Source organism: Schistocerca americana, chromosome 3 (genome assembly GCF_021461395.2).
Source record: "Schistocerca americana isolate TAMUIC-IGC-003095 chromosome 3, iqSchAmer2.1, whole genome shotgun sequence".
Lineage (NCBI taxonomy): Eukaryota > Metazoa > Arthropoda > Insecta > Orthoptera > Acrididae > Schistocerca > Schistocerca americana.
The window spans coordinates 708,061,768-708,077,788 of record NC_060121.1 but is presented as its reverse complement, the minus strand read 5'-3'; the positions used below and the strand labels follow the sequence as shown (position 1 = coordinate 708,077,788).

Here is a 16,021-nt window from a genome sequence, read left to right as displayed (position 1 = left end):
TGATAACGAGTTCATCACAAAAACAGTAAATGGTGTGCCGAGAGTAGGATTCGTCATGAATAGGAATGTAGGACCGACAGTGAGCTATTGTTAATAATTCAGTGATTCTCAACAGAATCAACAGAAAAGTAAAGCCAACAACATTAGTGCAAGAATACTTGCCGACGACACAAGCAGAAGATGAAGAGATAGAGATAACATAGAGGATATTGAACGTGTAATACATTTTATAAAGGGAGATGAAAATCTAACGATCACAGGTATTTGAATGAAAGAGGAGAAATTGTAATTGAATTCTGCAATAAATTTCAGCCAGTAATAGCGATTATACTGTTCAAAAATCACAAGAGGAGGAGGTATACTTGAAAAAAGCCTGGTGGCATGGGAAGATATCAGCTGGATAAAATCATGGTCAGACAGAGATTCCTAAATCAGGAATTGGATAGTATGGCGTACCCAGGAGCAGATAAATTACAATTTATTAATGATGAAGTGTAGACTTAAATTTAACATAACTGTTCAGAAGAATTAATCGGGAAAGAAGGGGGGACAGAAGAACTGACGAATAAAAAGTCCGTTTGAAGTTCTCTAAGTGCACTGATATTGCAATAATGAATCTCACAACAGGCACTTTGGCTGAAGAGCAAGGGTCATCTCTAAGAAAGGATATCACAGAATTTCAACAGACAAATACAGGTTTAAGAAAGCTACTGGTAGTTCAACTAACAAAATAATTACATCAATTTATAGACAAAAGGAAGAAGAACAAAAATTTTCAGGCCAAGACAGGAATTCAGCATTTTAAGTTTTTTAGAAATGTAACACACGGAAAGTGCATGGAAGTTAAAGTGTACTGGCAGCCGGAAAAGACATGCAGCAATGGAAAAGGAAACGGTTGTCAGAAGGACTGATTCAGCATACAGAAAAATCAGAACAACCTTTGATAAAATTAAAAGCAAAAGGCTCGACATTAAGAGTGCAACAGGAATTCTACTGTTAAATGCACAGGAGAAAGGAGATATCTGTAAATTGAAGGACTCCACGAGAGGAAGGGACTGCCTTGTGACATGACAGAAGAAGAATTGGGAGTCAATATGGAAGACATAGAAGACAGAGTATTATAGTCATGGTTTTGGAGGACTGGTCATCACACAGGACAGAAGGCATAGATAATGTTCCTTCTGAACTCTTTAGATCATTGGGAGAAATGGCAACCAAACGACTGTTCAAGTTGGTTTGTTGAATCATTGAATATTAGGTACGCCATCAGATGTTTTGTAGTTATACAAGATAAGAATGAGAACTGTCACACATTCTGTCGAACAGGATGCTGACAAGAATAATATACCGAAGAATGTTCAGTTTACCTTTAGGAAAGGTAAAGGACCAGAGAGGCAAGTCTGACTTCGTGACTGATAATATACCCAAGACTTAAGAAAAATCTAGATACGTTCACAGGACTTTTCAGCCGGTCGGTGTGGCCGTGCGGTTCTAGGCGCTTCAGTCTGGAACCGCGTGACCGCTACGCTCGCAGATTCGAATCCTGCCTCGGGCATGGATGTGTGTAATGTCCGCAGGTTAGTTATTTTTAAGCAGTTCTAAGTTCTAGGGGACTGATGACACAGATGTTAAGTCCCATAGTGCTCAGAGCCATTTGAACCAGGACTTTTCAACCTAGAAGAAGCGTTCGACCACGTAAAATGGTGCAGATATTCGAAATTCTGGGAAATTGGGTAGATACTATGGGGAAAAAATGGTAAAATACAGTACGTATCAGAACCAAGAGGGAAAAATAATACTGGATGACCAAGAACAAAGTGCTGGTATTAGAAAGGTTATAAGACATGGCTGCAGTCTCTGGCCCCTACTATTCAACTTGTCACCTAAGAAGAAATGATGCAAATAAAAGAAAGCTTAAGCAGTAGGTTTAAATTCAGGCTGAAAGGATATCAGTCATAAGATTCAGTAACGACATGGTTATCCTCACAGAAAAATGCAGGACTTAAGGACTGGAATGAACAGTCTAATGAATACACACCTTGGATGGAGAGTAAACCAAAGGATTAATTAAGCAATGGGGAGTATCTGAAACAAGGCAAGCAATAAACTTATCATCAAAACTGGGGCCATGAAGTAGACAAAGTGAAGGAATTATTCTCCGTTGGAAGCAAAATAACTCATGGCATGCGAAGCAAGACTGATACAAAAAGCAGACTAGCATAAGCAAAGATGGCAATTGTGGCCAAAAGAAATGTACTGCATGTTGCATCAAAAGCCACCATGCTGACAGTCAGTGGTACTCCAGATGTTCTCTCCATGCAGATACTCCTTTTTCTGCAAGATACATAATGTGGCAGTATGATTCTGCACAGCCAAGCGAGCAATAAATCTGCCCTCTCAGCCACCAGTCAGATGGGGCTGTCGAAATCCTACATGTCCTTCAGTAGAGCCCATGGCCTTCCTGAACACACGACTCCATAGCTGTATGCTAGCCATGACATTCCCTCTCTGTTCATGTGGATGCTTGTCTTGTTGTAAGGTACGTGACATAGCAGTAAGATATTGCATGACTGAACATGCAGTACTTCTGCCTTCTCAGGCGCTAGACACACGGATCATCGAAATCTCGCATGCGGTTTAGTATGGGCCTCCTGAAGACACTGATACGATATTCATATGAGAGTCGTTGGATGCTGGTCAATACGAAAATCCCAACGATAAACTGCAGTCTGGCTAGGCCATGATCCAACAAGTGCTGAAATAGTCTGCTGGTAAACACATGAGTGAGCAGCGCTCTTGGTGAGGCAAGTGGCCTTTCCCAGGAAAACCTGGCAACTGCGCTACAGGCACACCCACATCCTGTCCAGCAGTGCAGTTCAGTGTGCGATGACTCACGTTGATTAAGTTCGTGTGATTTTTCTTAGCACTGTCACTCAGTTCAGTTAGTATATTTTGTGGTGCAGTTCGTTATTAGGAAGTGAGGAATAAGCGTACTACATCAAGAAAATCTGCACAATGCAAAGAAGTATTTTAGGAGCAAAGAGCTTTCAGTGGTCTGTAACATAATTAAAGCATGCGTTACAGAGTTGGCAGAAAAAGGATTGTTTGGTAGTTCATGCAGAAGTAAGCCTTACTACAGTAGGATGGGTCAGAAAAGAAAGTAAAAAGAAACTATGCGGTTTGCTGAAATCTCCAAGAAAGAGCGCTAAGAACTTCATGAGAAAGCCCATCATTATAAACAGCTCCACAAAATTGACAATTCAACGAACGATTTGAGACTTTTACGTAGAATAAACAACATAGAACAGAAAAGAGTGCCAACATAAGGCAAATTACTTATTGTGGTAAAACAAAAAATCTATTTTCCTTGTCAGAAATATATTTTGCATAAGACACTGCGTGAAATGGGAATTATCTGGAAGAGATGTGTAAGTAAAAGAAAGATGCTAACAGAAAACGATAATGTATTTGAGTGGCGATGCAAATACTTGATAAGAGTAAGAAAATGAAGAGAGTAAGGCGGAAAGTTCTTTTGCGCCGACGAAACTTGGGCGGACAACAACATTACTTTCAGAAGCTATTGGCAGGCTCATAACATTTTTGACAACTGACAATACACTAAATATTCGATATCGCTAATATTGTACAGATACCTTTTAGATATGTATACCAATATGGTGACAAAAACTTTTTGTGAATCACACTATGCAACATGCGAAATTAATAATTCCCCGTTAGCTTTTTGAATACAACTCGTGTAACATGAACTGCTGCATTTCACCTCTTAGCGGAAGCACAACAGAAGACTAAGCGTTAAATTGTATACGGTTTTTAAACTCCTGCCTGAATATATCCATCGTTTTAGGAGGAGATACTAGAAGAACATTCAATCAGATGAACAGGCATTCGTTTCTATATTCGTAGTAGATGTATGAATACTGACTCACTCGTATGGCTCCCGTTCCTGAGTTAATGTAATTTAACCTATAACAGTGTGTTTCAGAAAAGGGCAGTCGTCTGCTGTATTCTTTACAGTGTTAACTCGGTAAGTCTTTTACCTAAAATTAAATGCTGCCCGACGTATCTGCGCAAAGAGTCGCCACAGATTTAAAGTGCACACTGTGAAAGGTTCGGTACAACATTGTAAACCAATCTGCAGAAGCATCGAGGCCCACGAGAAAGACAGGCCATGGCACTGCAGGTCTTAGCAGTGCCAGCAGCCGTCTCCAGAGGAGAGCGAGTAGCTACACTGACAGAAAAAAAATTGCAACAGAAAAAATAATTAATGTAGAGTAATGAAATTACGGGAATACATTTGTCTAGGTAACATGAAATTACGGGAATACATTTGTCTAGGTAACATGTAAGAGATTAACATTGTAAGACCTCAGGTTAATGTAAGCACGAGATAAGCCGTTCCAAATGAGAAATTCCGGTACATTAAAAACCGGTGCAACCGCCAGAATGTTGAATGCAAGCATGCAAACGTTGATGCATTGTGTTGTACAGGTGCCGGATGTCAGTTTGTATGTTGCAGTTCCATGCCTGTTGCACTTTATTGGTCAATGCAGGGATGATTAAAGCTGGCTGTGAATGACCAGTTTGTATGTTGCAGTTCCATGCCTGTTGCACTTTATTGGTCAATGCAGGGATGATTAAAGCTGGCTGTGAATGACGCTGGAGTTGTCCGATGATGCCCTACATGTGCTCAATTGCAGACAGATCTGGTAATCAAGCAAACCAAGGCAACATGTTGATACTCTGTAGAGCTTGGTGGGTTACAACAACGTATGTGAGCGAGAGGAAAGCTGTTGGGAAGCTCTCACTGTAACACAGTTCATGAATGGCAGCACAACAGGTCGAATCACCAGACTGACATACAAATTGGCAATCAGGATGCGTGAGATAACCAGCAGAGTGCTCCTACTGTCATAAAAAATTACATCTCAAATCATAATTCCAGGTGTAGGTTCAGTGTGTCTAACATGTAGACAGGTTGGTTGCCAGCCTTCAACTGGCCTCCTCCTAACCAAGGCACCGCCATCACTAGCACTGAGGTAGAACCAGCTTTCATCAGAAGACACAACAGACCTCCACCCTACCGTCCAATGAACTCTCGGTTGACACCACTGAAATCGCAAATGGCGATGGTTCGGGGTCAGTGGAATGCACCCTGTAGAGTGTCTACAGAGCTTGGAGCTGTCTCTGAAGTAACCCGTTTGTAACAGTTCGTTTTCTCAGTGTGGTGCCAACTGCTGCTTAAATTGCTGCTGCAGGTACAGTATAATGTGCTAGGGCCATACGCTGAACACAATGGTCTTCCTCTCGGTAGTGCCAAGTGATTGACTGGAGCACACTCTTCTTGCGACCCTACATTCTCGTGATCACCGCTGCCAGCAATCATGTCAGTGGCTATACTCCAGCCAAGTCCTCCTGTAGTTTTGTTTAGGGGATATCTAGGTTCTTGTAGCCATATTACATGTATTTGTTCAAGGTAAGTGATGTGTTGATAATGGCTTCTTTGTCGCCTTAAAGGCATTCTTGACTAACATCATCTTACCACGTTCAATCTCAAAGTTAACTGACGCTAACAAATGTTACAGCGTAAAGCAAATCTGATTTGCATCCTCATAGTGGCGTCACTAGCGCCACTCTTACGCGACTGGTGTGAAATTTGAATGGACATCATCTTTCAGACATAGAAACGTGCCTACCTACTTTCATCTACGTTGCACAACTCCTTCTTGGTGTCGCGATTTTCTTTTTTCTGTCAGCGTGTTTCAGGCGAGTGTAATAAATCTTAACTGTGCATTTAAATGGAAGCTCTCTACAGGGTGGTCCATTGATAGTGACCGGGCCAAAGATCTCATGAAATAAGCATCAAACGAAAAAACTACAAAGAACGAAACTCGTGTAGCTTGAAGGGGGAAACTAGATGACGCTATGGTTGGCCCGCTAGATGGCGCTGCCATAGGTCAAACGGATATCAACTGCGTTTTTTTAAATAGGAACCCCCATTTTTATCACATATTCGACTAGTACGTAAAGAAATATGAATGTTTTAGTTGTACCACTTTTTTCGCTTTGTGATAGATGGCGCTGTAATAATCACAAACGTATTAAGTACGTGGTATCACGTAACATTCCGCCAGTGCGGACGGTATTTGCTTCGCGATACATTACCCGTGATAAAATGGACCGTTTACCAATTGCGGAAAAGGTCGATATCGTGTTGATGTATGGCTACTGTGATCAAAATGCCCAACGGACGTGTGCTATGTATGCTGCTCGGTATCCTGGATGACATCATCCAAGTGTCCAGACCGTTCGCCGGATAGCTACGTTATTTAAGGAAACAGGAAGTGTTCAGCCACATGTGAAACGTCAACCACGACCTGCAACAAATGATGATGCCCAAGTAGGAGTTTTAGCTGCTGTCGCGGGTAATCCGCACATCAGTAGCAGAAAAACTGCGCGAGAATCGGGAACCTCAAAAACGTCGGTGTTGAGAATGCTACATCAACATCGATTGCACCCGTGCCATATTTCTATACACCAGGAATTGCATGGCGATCACTTTGAACGTACTGCCACTGGGTACAAGAGAAATTACGGGGCGGTGACAGATTTTTTTGCACGCGTTCTATTTAGCGACGAAGCGTCATTCACCAACAGCGGTAACGTAAACCGGCATAATAGGTACTATTGGGCAATAGGAAGTCCACGATGGCTGCGACAAGTGGAACATCAGCGACCTTGGCGGGTTAATGTATGGTGTGGCATTATGGGAGGAAGGGTAATTGGCCCCCATTTTATCGATGGCAATCTAAATGGTGCAATGTATGCTGATTTCCTACGTGATCTTCTACCGATGTTACTACAAGATGTTTCACTGTATGACAGAATGGCGATGTACTTCCAACATGATGGATGTCCGGCATACAGCTCGCGTGCGGTTGAAGCGGTATTGAACAGCATGTTTCATGACAGGTGGATTGGTCGTCGAAGCACCATACCATGGCCCGTACGTTCACCGGATCTGACGTCCCCGGATTTCTTTCTGTGGGGAAAGTTGAAGGATATTTGCTATCGTGATCCACCGGCAACGCCTGACAACATGCGTCAGCTCATTGTCAATGCATGTGCGAACACTACGGAAGGCGAACTACTCGCTGTTGAGTGGAATATTGCCAAATTCATTGAGGTTGACGGAAATCATTTTGAGCATTTATTGCATTAAACAGCATGCGTTCTCAGAAATGATAAGTTCGCAAAGGTACATGTATCACATTGGAATAACAGAAATAAAATGTTCAAACGTACCTATGTTCTGTATTTTAATTTAAAAAACCTACCTGTTACCAACTGTTCGTCTAAAATTGTGAGCCATGAGTTTGTGACTATTACAGTGTCATCTATCACAAAGCGAAGAAAGTGGTCCAACTAAAACATTCATATTTCTTTACGTACTACACGAATATGTAATAAAAAATGAGGGTTCCTACTTTTGAAAAAACGCAGTTGATATCCGTTCGACATATGGCAGCGCCATCTAGCGGGCCAAACATAGCGCCATCTGGTTTCCCCCTTCACGCTAGACAAGTTTCGTTCTTTGTAGTTTTTTCGTTTGACGCTTATTTCGTGAGATATTTGGTCCGGTCACGATCAATGGACCACACTGTATAGTAGATGACAAAGTTAAGACCTATAGTGGGTACTTTTTCATTGTCATGCTAATTTCCCATGAGTCCTGCACGGAGCTGAGTGTTCGCGAAGAATGGCGGACGAGGCGACTAGTGTGACGACCCAAGTTTGTTGTAGGGCCCGTATTTCTCGTAGAAGCATCTTGTGATGTAGCTGGGTAGGCAGAGTGAAGACTCGCTCTCTCGCTCATGAGTTTACCGACAAGCTACAGACATTTCTCCTACTTTCGCAAAACATAATATGATCTTCTCAAAAGCAACCAACATTCAAATGTTGTTTCCGATCAAATGCGATTTCTAGCTGAGAAACCCACTGCACAGTCTCTCCTTGTGTATAGAATGTAATGGCGTCGCTCCTATCCAGCTTGTGTGGTTGTACTACTGTTATAAAACGAAATGCTAATCAACGGGATATCCAAACGCACTGTACATTTCATACCAATGTGACGTTTGTTGCATGCTGTCTTCGTGGTGCATAGATTTCAAAGGCCAGTAGTGTAGTTTGAGCAGTGGTAGTGTGGGAGGTGATCGAGGGCCGGCGCCTGTTGGCCGCTGTTGCAGGCGACAAGCACGTGACCGAGGTGGCGACGATGGCGCTGGACCTGCTGGCGGCCGCAGCACTCTTCCCCGTGCCGCACCGGCCCGGAGAGACGCTGCAGATCCGCTGCGGCGCCCACACGGGGCCCGTCGTCGCCGGCATCGTCGGCTCCAAGATGCCGCGCTACTGCCTCTTCGGCGACACCGTCAACACCGCCTCGCGCATGGAGTCCACCGGCGAAGGTTAGTGGTTCCGTGTAATTGACAAATACAGGGGTTGGGCAGGAATATGTAAACACTGCGAGAAATGGGTGCTTGAACGTAAATGCAATTGCTAACCAAGCCCGCAGGTTGCGCTGTTGTATTTGACCACGAACGGCATCTGTGCAATGTCCTCAATATGTCACAAGTGTCAGTTGTGATCAGAACAGTATTCTCTGAAATTTTACGTGCTTTATGTCGGAGCTAAGTAAATTCGAATGTGCGCAAGCTGTTGCTACTAATACGGTGGTTGCTTCCGTAACCGAGACAGGAGAAGGGTTTGGCCTTTCAGGGAGCACCGTATCCAAGATTTATATACCAAACAGAGGAAGCGGAAAAACATCATCCACTCAGTCATATCCAGGACAAAAGTGTGTGTTGAGTGATCGTGGCGGGCAGTCATTGAAGAGGATTGTGACGAAAAATAAACAGGACGAGAGCTGCAGAAGTCACAGCAGGACTGAATATTGCACTTGCGAACCCTGTCAGCACAGCACCACAGTGAGACAAATGGAGCTCCATAACCAGGGCGAGCTGGAATTCCAAAACCACTCATTGATGCAAATGCCCAAACAGGAAAAGCCATAAAACCCGGAAATGTCATTTTGTCGGAAGAGTCTTGTTCATACTGCTTCCAACTTCTGGCCTTGTTTATGCCCAAAGAGTGAAACGTGGTTGGGATTCGGTCGTGTTTTTGGTAGCCGTTTCATGGTGTTCCATGGGCCCATGATTACTCTGCAAGGTTGCATAGCTACCACGGTTGGTTGGTTGATTTTGGGCAGGGGACAAAACAGCGACGTTACCTGTCCATTGGATAAGGGAAGGTTGGGGAAGGAAATTGGCGTGCCGTTTCAAAGGAACTGTTTTGGCATTTGCCAAAAGCTGTTTAGGAAAACCACGAAAAACCTATTCAGGATGGCCGGATGTCAGTTTGAACCCTCGTCCTCCCGATTGCGACTCCAGTGTTCTAACCACTATCTACCAAGGTTTATGTAACCATTTTGCCCAATCATTTCTGTCCCATGATACAATATTTTTCCACACCGCTGATGCTGTGTTCCAAGACTACAGCGTCCCTGTTCACACAGCTCAAATCGTCCAGGACTGGTTTTGTGAGCATGAGTATCAACTTCAGCATCTCCTCTGCCAATACAGTTACCAAATTTCAATATTACTGAGCCTTTGTCGTTTATTTGTAGTGAAGCGTCCGTGACCGCTATAGACCTCCATCGTCGTTACCCTAACGTGCCACTATTTTGCAGGAAGAATTTAATGAAATTCGGCAACAACAAACAAAGGTTGTGGTGTCGCCTCTTCCAGATAATCTACGAACTAGTTCCGAATCGTCGCTGATGCAACGCCTGCTGTGTAAAATACATGAACAAAATGGGTCTTGTTGGGATATTACTTCATAAAACACTGTGATAAATTTAATTTGCTATGAGACGTTGTTATGTTGTATACAGTGTACAGTTTCTTTACGGAATCTGCAGCTGTTACCGATGTGCTGCTCGGTGGAACGAGCAGCAACCACCATAACGCAAATATCATTGTCCCACACTTTTGGCGCTTCTTCTATAATTATTCGCGATTCTAGAGATGATTGTTAGGTTGTGACCCAAGAACAGAGCTTAAATTTATTTGCACGTTTCGCTCTATAGTATGACACACTTATTTATAAGGAGTTTTCAAATCAAAAGGTACGAAACGTCATAACAATCAAACCGGCTGAAATATTCATATGGTGCTTTTGGGATAACGTAGTGAGACATCTAAGCAATGAAAGCATGGACTGTCAGCTACCCCTAAAAATTTAAGCTGTACCCTCAGCACGCAAGGTGGGCCCTCCATTGTTTTTCGACGTCCGAAGTCTGATACTCATCGAATTCCTCGAGAACAGAAAAGCCATTAACAGTAAGGTGTACTGCGAGACACTATGTAGCCTGCGTAAGTCCATCAAGAGCAAACGGCCTGCGCTGCTCACGGAGGGACTGATTCTGGTCCACAATAATGCGCATTCCCACATCTCCAAGGTCACGCAAAGCGTAGTGTCCTGGTTCAGGTGGGAGCAGCTTGAGCACCCGGCCTACAGCCCGCTCATTTCGCCCTACGACTTCCATGTGTCTGGTCCGCTAAAAACCCATCCCCCAAGCCCTTCAACTCGGATGACGAACTGAAGGATCAGGGGAGGCCTGGCTCCTGTCACAGCCACAGTAATCCTGGGAACAGGGAATCGTTCGACCCGTGGGACAGTGGGGTAGTTGTGCTCAGGCCTGCCGGCCGAAGTGGCCGTGCGGTTAAAGGCGCTGCAGTCTGGAACCGCAAGACCGCTACGGTCGCAGGTTCGAATCCTGCCTCGGGCATGGATGTTTGTGATGTCCTTAGGTTAGTTAGGTTAAACTAGTTCTAAGTTCTAGGGGACTAATGACCTCAGCAGTTGAGTCCCATAGTGCTCGGAGCCATTTTTTTTGCTCAGGCCTCTGGTGATTATTTCTGAATAAAGAGCCACAGTGTTGTTTCGTACCTTTTCTTTTGAGCACCTCTAATACATTTCACTGTTATCGAATGCAGTTCTGTCACTAGTTCCTTCATCTTGTACCTTCAGTGCCCGCCGAGGTGGCCGAGCGGTTCTAGGCGCTACAGTCTGGAAACGCGCGACCGCTACGGTATCAGGTTCGAATCCTGCCTCGGGCATGAATGTGTGTGATGTCCTTAAGTTAGTTAGGTTTAAGTAGTTCTAAGTTCTAGGGGACTGATGATCTCAGAAGTTAAGTCCCATAGTGCTCAGAGCCATTTTGTACCTTCAGTCAACATCTCTCGTCGACAGCTGCTATCCCGTATTTTGCAGACTTGCCTTAAAATGTGATTTTCAGCATTTGGTACAGCAAGTTCCGTGATTGTAGTGGTAGATATTCATCTTATCTACATTTCATTGTCTATTCATCTTGTCTATATTGCAATACTGTGACCATGTCATCTCATAACCTTCAGAGGTATGTCTAATTTTTACCAATTAATAGTTGTCATAAGACGCGTTTCCTTCGTAGTGGTACAGTATCTTCAGGTATTGGAGTAGTTCAGTTTGCCTATTGACAAAACACCGTCTAAGAATAACTTTCTTGAATAGTGTCTGTGGTATTTTAACCATGGGAAACATGGATGGAACGCAACAGCTGTGAAAGGTATTGAAATATCGTTTGATTGTCGAAAAGAAAAATCTAAATTCGGTAATCGGATGGGAAAAATCTAAATTCGGTAATCGGATGGATTGCTATGGCCACAGACATTTATGTGGAACACTAGGCAAGGCATTTGATCTGGAGACTGCAGAGTAGACGCTTCATTTTAAGACTGGAGGGCAGGGACTTCACAGCTAGCCTGCAGCCAAGAGACTTCAGGTGATGGCCCTCATGAGACTTTGCTTCTGACCGTCACTTCCGTTAATGACAAACACCCAACCCTGACTGCACCCAAAGGACATGCACAGCGTGTCGCATCCATGCCACTATCTGGATATGTTGTCAACCGATTCTGCATTCTAAATTCGGTAATCGGATGGATTGCTATGGCCACAGACATTTTTGTGGAACACTAGGCAAGGCATTTGATCTGGAGACTGCAGAGTAGACGCTACATTTTAAGACTGGAGGGCAGGGACTTCACAGCTAGCCTGCAGCCAAGAGACTTCAGGTGATGGCCCTCATGAGACTTTGCTTCTGACCGTCACTTCCGTTAATGACAAACACCCAACCCTGACTGCACCCAAAGGACATGCACAGCGTGTCGCATCCATGCCACTATCTGGATATGTTGTCAACCGATTCTGCATTCTAAATTCGGTAATCGGATGGATTGCTATGGCCACAGACATTTTTGTGGAACACTAGGCAAGGCATTTGATCTGGAGACTGCAGAGTAGACGCTTCATTTTAAGACTGGAGGGCAGGGACTTCACAGCTAGCCTGCAGCCAAGAGACTTCAGGTGATGGCCCTCATGAGACTTTGCTTCTGACCGTCACTTCCGTTAATGACAAACACCCAACCCTGACTGCACCCAAAGGACATGCACAGCGTGTCGCATCCATGCCACTATCTGGATATGTTGTCAACCGATTCTGCATTCTAAATTCGGTAATCGGATGGATTGCTATGGCCACAGACATTTTTGTGGAACACTAGGCAAGGCATTTGATCTGGAGACTGCAGAGTAGACGCTTCATTTTAAGACTGGAGGGCAGGGACTTCACAGCTAGCCTGCAGCCAAGAGACTTCAGGTGATGGCCCTCATGAGACTTTGCTTCTGACCGTCACTTCCGTTAATGACAAACACCCAACCCTGACTGCACCCAAAGGACATGCACAGCGTGTCGCATCCATGCCACTATCTGGATATGTTGTCAACCGATTCTGCATTCTAAATTCGGTAATCGGATGGATTGCTATGGCCAAAGACATTTTTGTGGAACACTAGGCAAGGCATTTGATCTGGAGACTGCAGAGTAGACGCTTCATTTTAAGACTGGAGGGCAGGGACTTCACAGCTAGCCTGCAGCCAAGAGACTTCAGGTGATGGCCCTCATGAGACTTTGCTTCTGACCGTCACTTCCGTTAATGACAAACACCCAACCCTGACTGCACCCAAAGGACATGCACAGCGTGTCGCATCCATGCCACTATCTGGATATGTTGTCAACCGATTCTGCATGCACTCGGCCGCTCCGCCAGCAGCCAGATCATAGCCCGATAAATGATCTGCTCTACCGTACACCCATGAAAGTCTGCCTACAAAATATCTGTTTTTCTCTTAGTAACAAAGGAAACCTGGTAACCACATCAAGAGATTTTTTATTGATAACAGACATATTATTAGCCTACTCGTATTATTTGATTAGTAGTGATAAGTATTGATTTACATAGGTGTTACAATCATGGTCCGAAACACGTTCTGTAAAAGTAAATTCTTGTAAATAATGTATTTAATTTCCTTCAGCTGCCATATTTGTTCCTATTCTTAAATATTTGTTGGCATACTGTGAGGGTACAGCTCGATATGGCTGAAAGCCAAACCTTTAAAAAACCCAACTGCAAGCTTGCGTCTTACTCACAACGTTTATACGCGACACATGTTCCGAAAGACGAAAACCGACTTTCGGAAACCGTTTTTCACTGTCGCGCTTACTTGTTAAGGCTAGAAACGAAATTGCTAGCCATGTTAAGGGAGGCAGATGGAATGCACCTGTTTCGGTTTTTGATTTATTCAGCACAATTGCTATTTCTCTTCAGTTAAATATTGGAGGTAGACAGCTTCACCTACGTTTACATCAAGGTGCATTTAATATTTCTACTTATACACTTCACAAAAAGTCACTCCGACCATATTACCCGAATGTTTTTAACAACAGGACGTTACATGAACACCCAAGCTCGTTTCAAAATGGTTTATTGTTTACAAGGGAGCGAAAATCGATTGTGGCAATCGAGAAACGGCAGCTAGAACCGAATTTCCAGAATCAATTTTGCCGTGTTTAAATGATTAATCAGAAGCGGTATTGGGAAATGGATCTACGAAATCCTGTTTCGGGAGCTTCACGTTAACACAGCGACTGTGATAGGAAGAGGAGGAGTGTCTCAGCGCATGCTTATTCTGAGTCAGTCACTGGTGGACACTGAGAGTAGGAGATATCCCATGACTGCAGGACGGCAGCAGGTAAACTCGTGCTATGGACCAGCAGCTGGAAGAACCCACATGCGCTTATCCATTGGCAAGAAGCATGCAAGGGGCGGAAACGAGTTACCACAGCGACCACTAAATAGGCATAAATTCAGTAGAAACCGATCCGAGACAGTCACAGAAAAACCAATGACACACAAACATACGACGAGTGCATGTACGAAACGTGCCCTCGATGAAGCAAGTACTTTTTAAGCTCTTCAGTACTAAAGATTTAACAGTTAAAATGAACTTTAAGAATTTATGTATTAACAATGCCCTGTGCAACTTTTATAAACTAAATGTCCACGGATAGTGCTTGCGGATCCCTATCAGAAATTATAGTACAATTTTTGTAAATATTACATATTTTGAACTACACGTTGGAATATGTATTCTGAGCATTAAAACACCAGTTTTACGCAAAACAATTAATAATATATTGTTACTGTAAAGAAACTCCCAAAAATTCTCCAAAAATATTTTTAAAAGTCCTTTAAAAATCTTTCTGATAGCGAATGAAAATTTTTCCAGGCCTCATTAGCTGTTTAGAGGTTCCTTCATTAGGTAACACAACCGGTTTCACGCCATTATAGGTGCATTTTTAGATGATAATAACTTTTCACTTCATAAGGCTAGAGAAAATGTACGCTGTCCCAACATTTAAGCTGTAAACTGATCTTTTGTGTAGCCTCTTAAAAGACTGATCATCATATTTCACGGACTTACACGAGGTATGTCCACACAGTAAGTTCCGTTTGGTTATATAAAACAAACGTGTACAGATGCAGAAAAAATATTTATTGCACAAGAATCTACGACTGTTAAACTACTTTTCTACATAGTTTCCGAAATTTTGTAGGCACTTGTCACAGCGTGGTACAAGTTTTTGTATGCCTTCTTCATAGAAGTTTGCCGCCTGTGTATCCAACCATGTCGTAACATGTTCTTTCAGCTCGTCATCATCGTTGAAGTGTTGACCACCAAGGAGTCGCGAGGACTTGTTGTGCTTAATTTTCTCGTCAGTTGTGTGAACCAGTTCATCAGTAACCACAGACGGGCATCCACTTCGTTCTTCATCATGCACTTGATCACGCTCTTCATTGAATAGTCTGACGCATCTTCTAACCATTGAATCACTCACAGTATTTTGTCTGTGAACCTCGCAGATTTGCCAATGAATTTACTTTCGTTTAACTTTCTTTGCATTTAGAAAACGAATCACAGATCTGATTTCACACGCAGTGGCATTTACAATTACGGCTGATACTATAAAGAAGCACTACAAAGCACACGCCGGCGGCAGCGATCTGAAAATGGCGTACATGTCTTCTCCTTGAGTCAGAGTATTTGCCGCACATGCTCGGAATTGCGATCGTAGCGCTGCCCCAGATAAAAACAGAAACGGAACTTCCTTTGTGGACAACCCTCTTACACCATAAGGTGAAGGTCAGAAGTGTCAAAACTCGGCCTCCAATAGAAAACCAAAGCTGCGTTTTTTTCTTTGGAGATACAAAATCATTTATAAACATACATAACTTATGAAACTTCATGGCAGATTAAAACTGTGTGCCGGACCGAGACTCGAACTCGGGACCTTTGCCTTTCGCGGCCAAGTGCTCTACCAACAGAGCTACCCAAGCACGACTCACGCCCCGTCCTCACAACTTTACCTCTGCCAGCACCTCGTCTCCTACCTTCCAAACTTTACAGAAGCTCTCCTGCGAACCTTGCAGAACTAGCACTCCTGAAAGAAAGAATATTGCGGAGACATGGCTTAGCGACAGCCTTGGGGATGTTTCCAGAATGA

At 43.5% G+C, this 16,021-nt stretch overlaps 1 protein-coding gene across 1 annotated transcript in view; it reads left to right on the top strand.

Moving 5' to 3' along the window:
- LOC124607395 (receptor-type guanylate cyclase gcy-19) overlaps positions 1-16,021 on the top strand; it is a 444,813-nt gene that overhangs the window by 351,358 nt on the left and 77,434 nt on the right. The window contains exon 11 of the mRNA XM_047139717.1: positions 8,265-8,483. Coding sequence (XP_046995673.1) covers positions 8,265-8,483 — 219 coding nt within the window. The remainder of the gene's footprint in view (positions 1-8,264; positions 8,484-16,021) is intronic.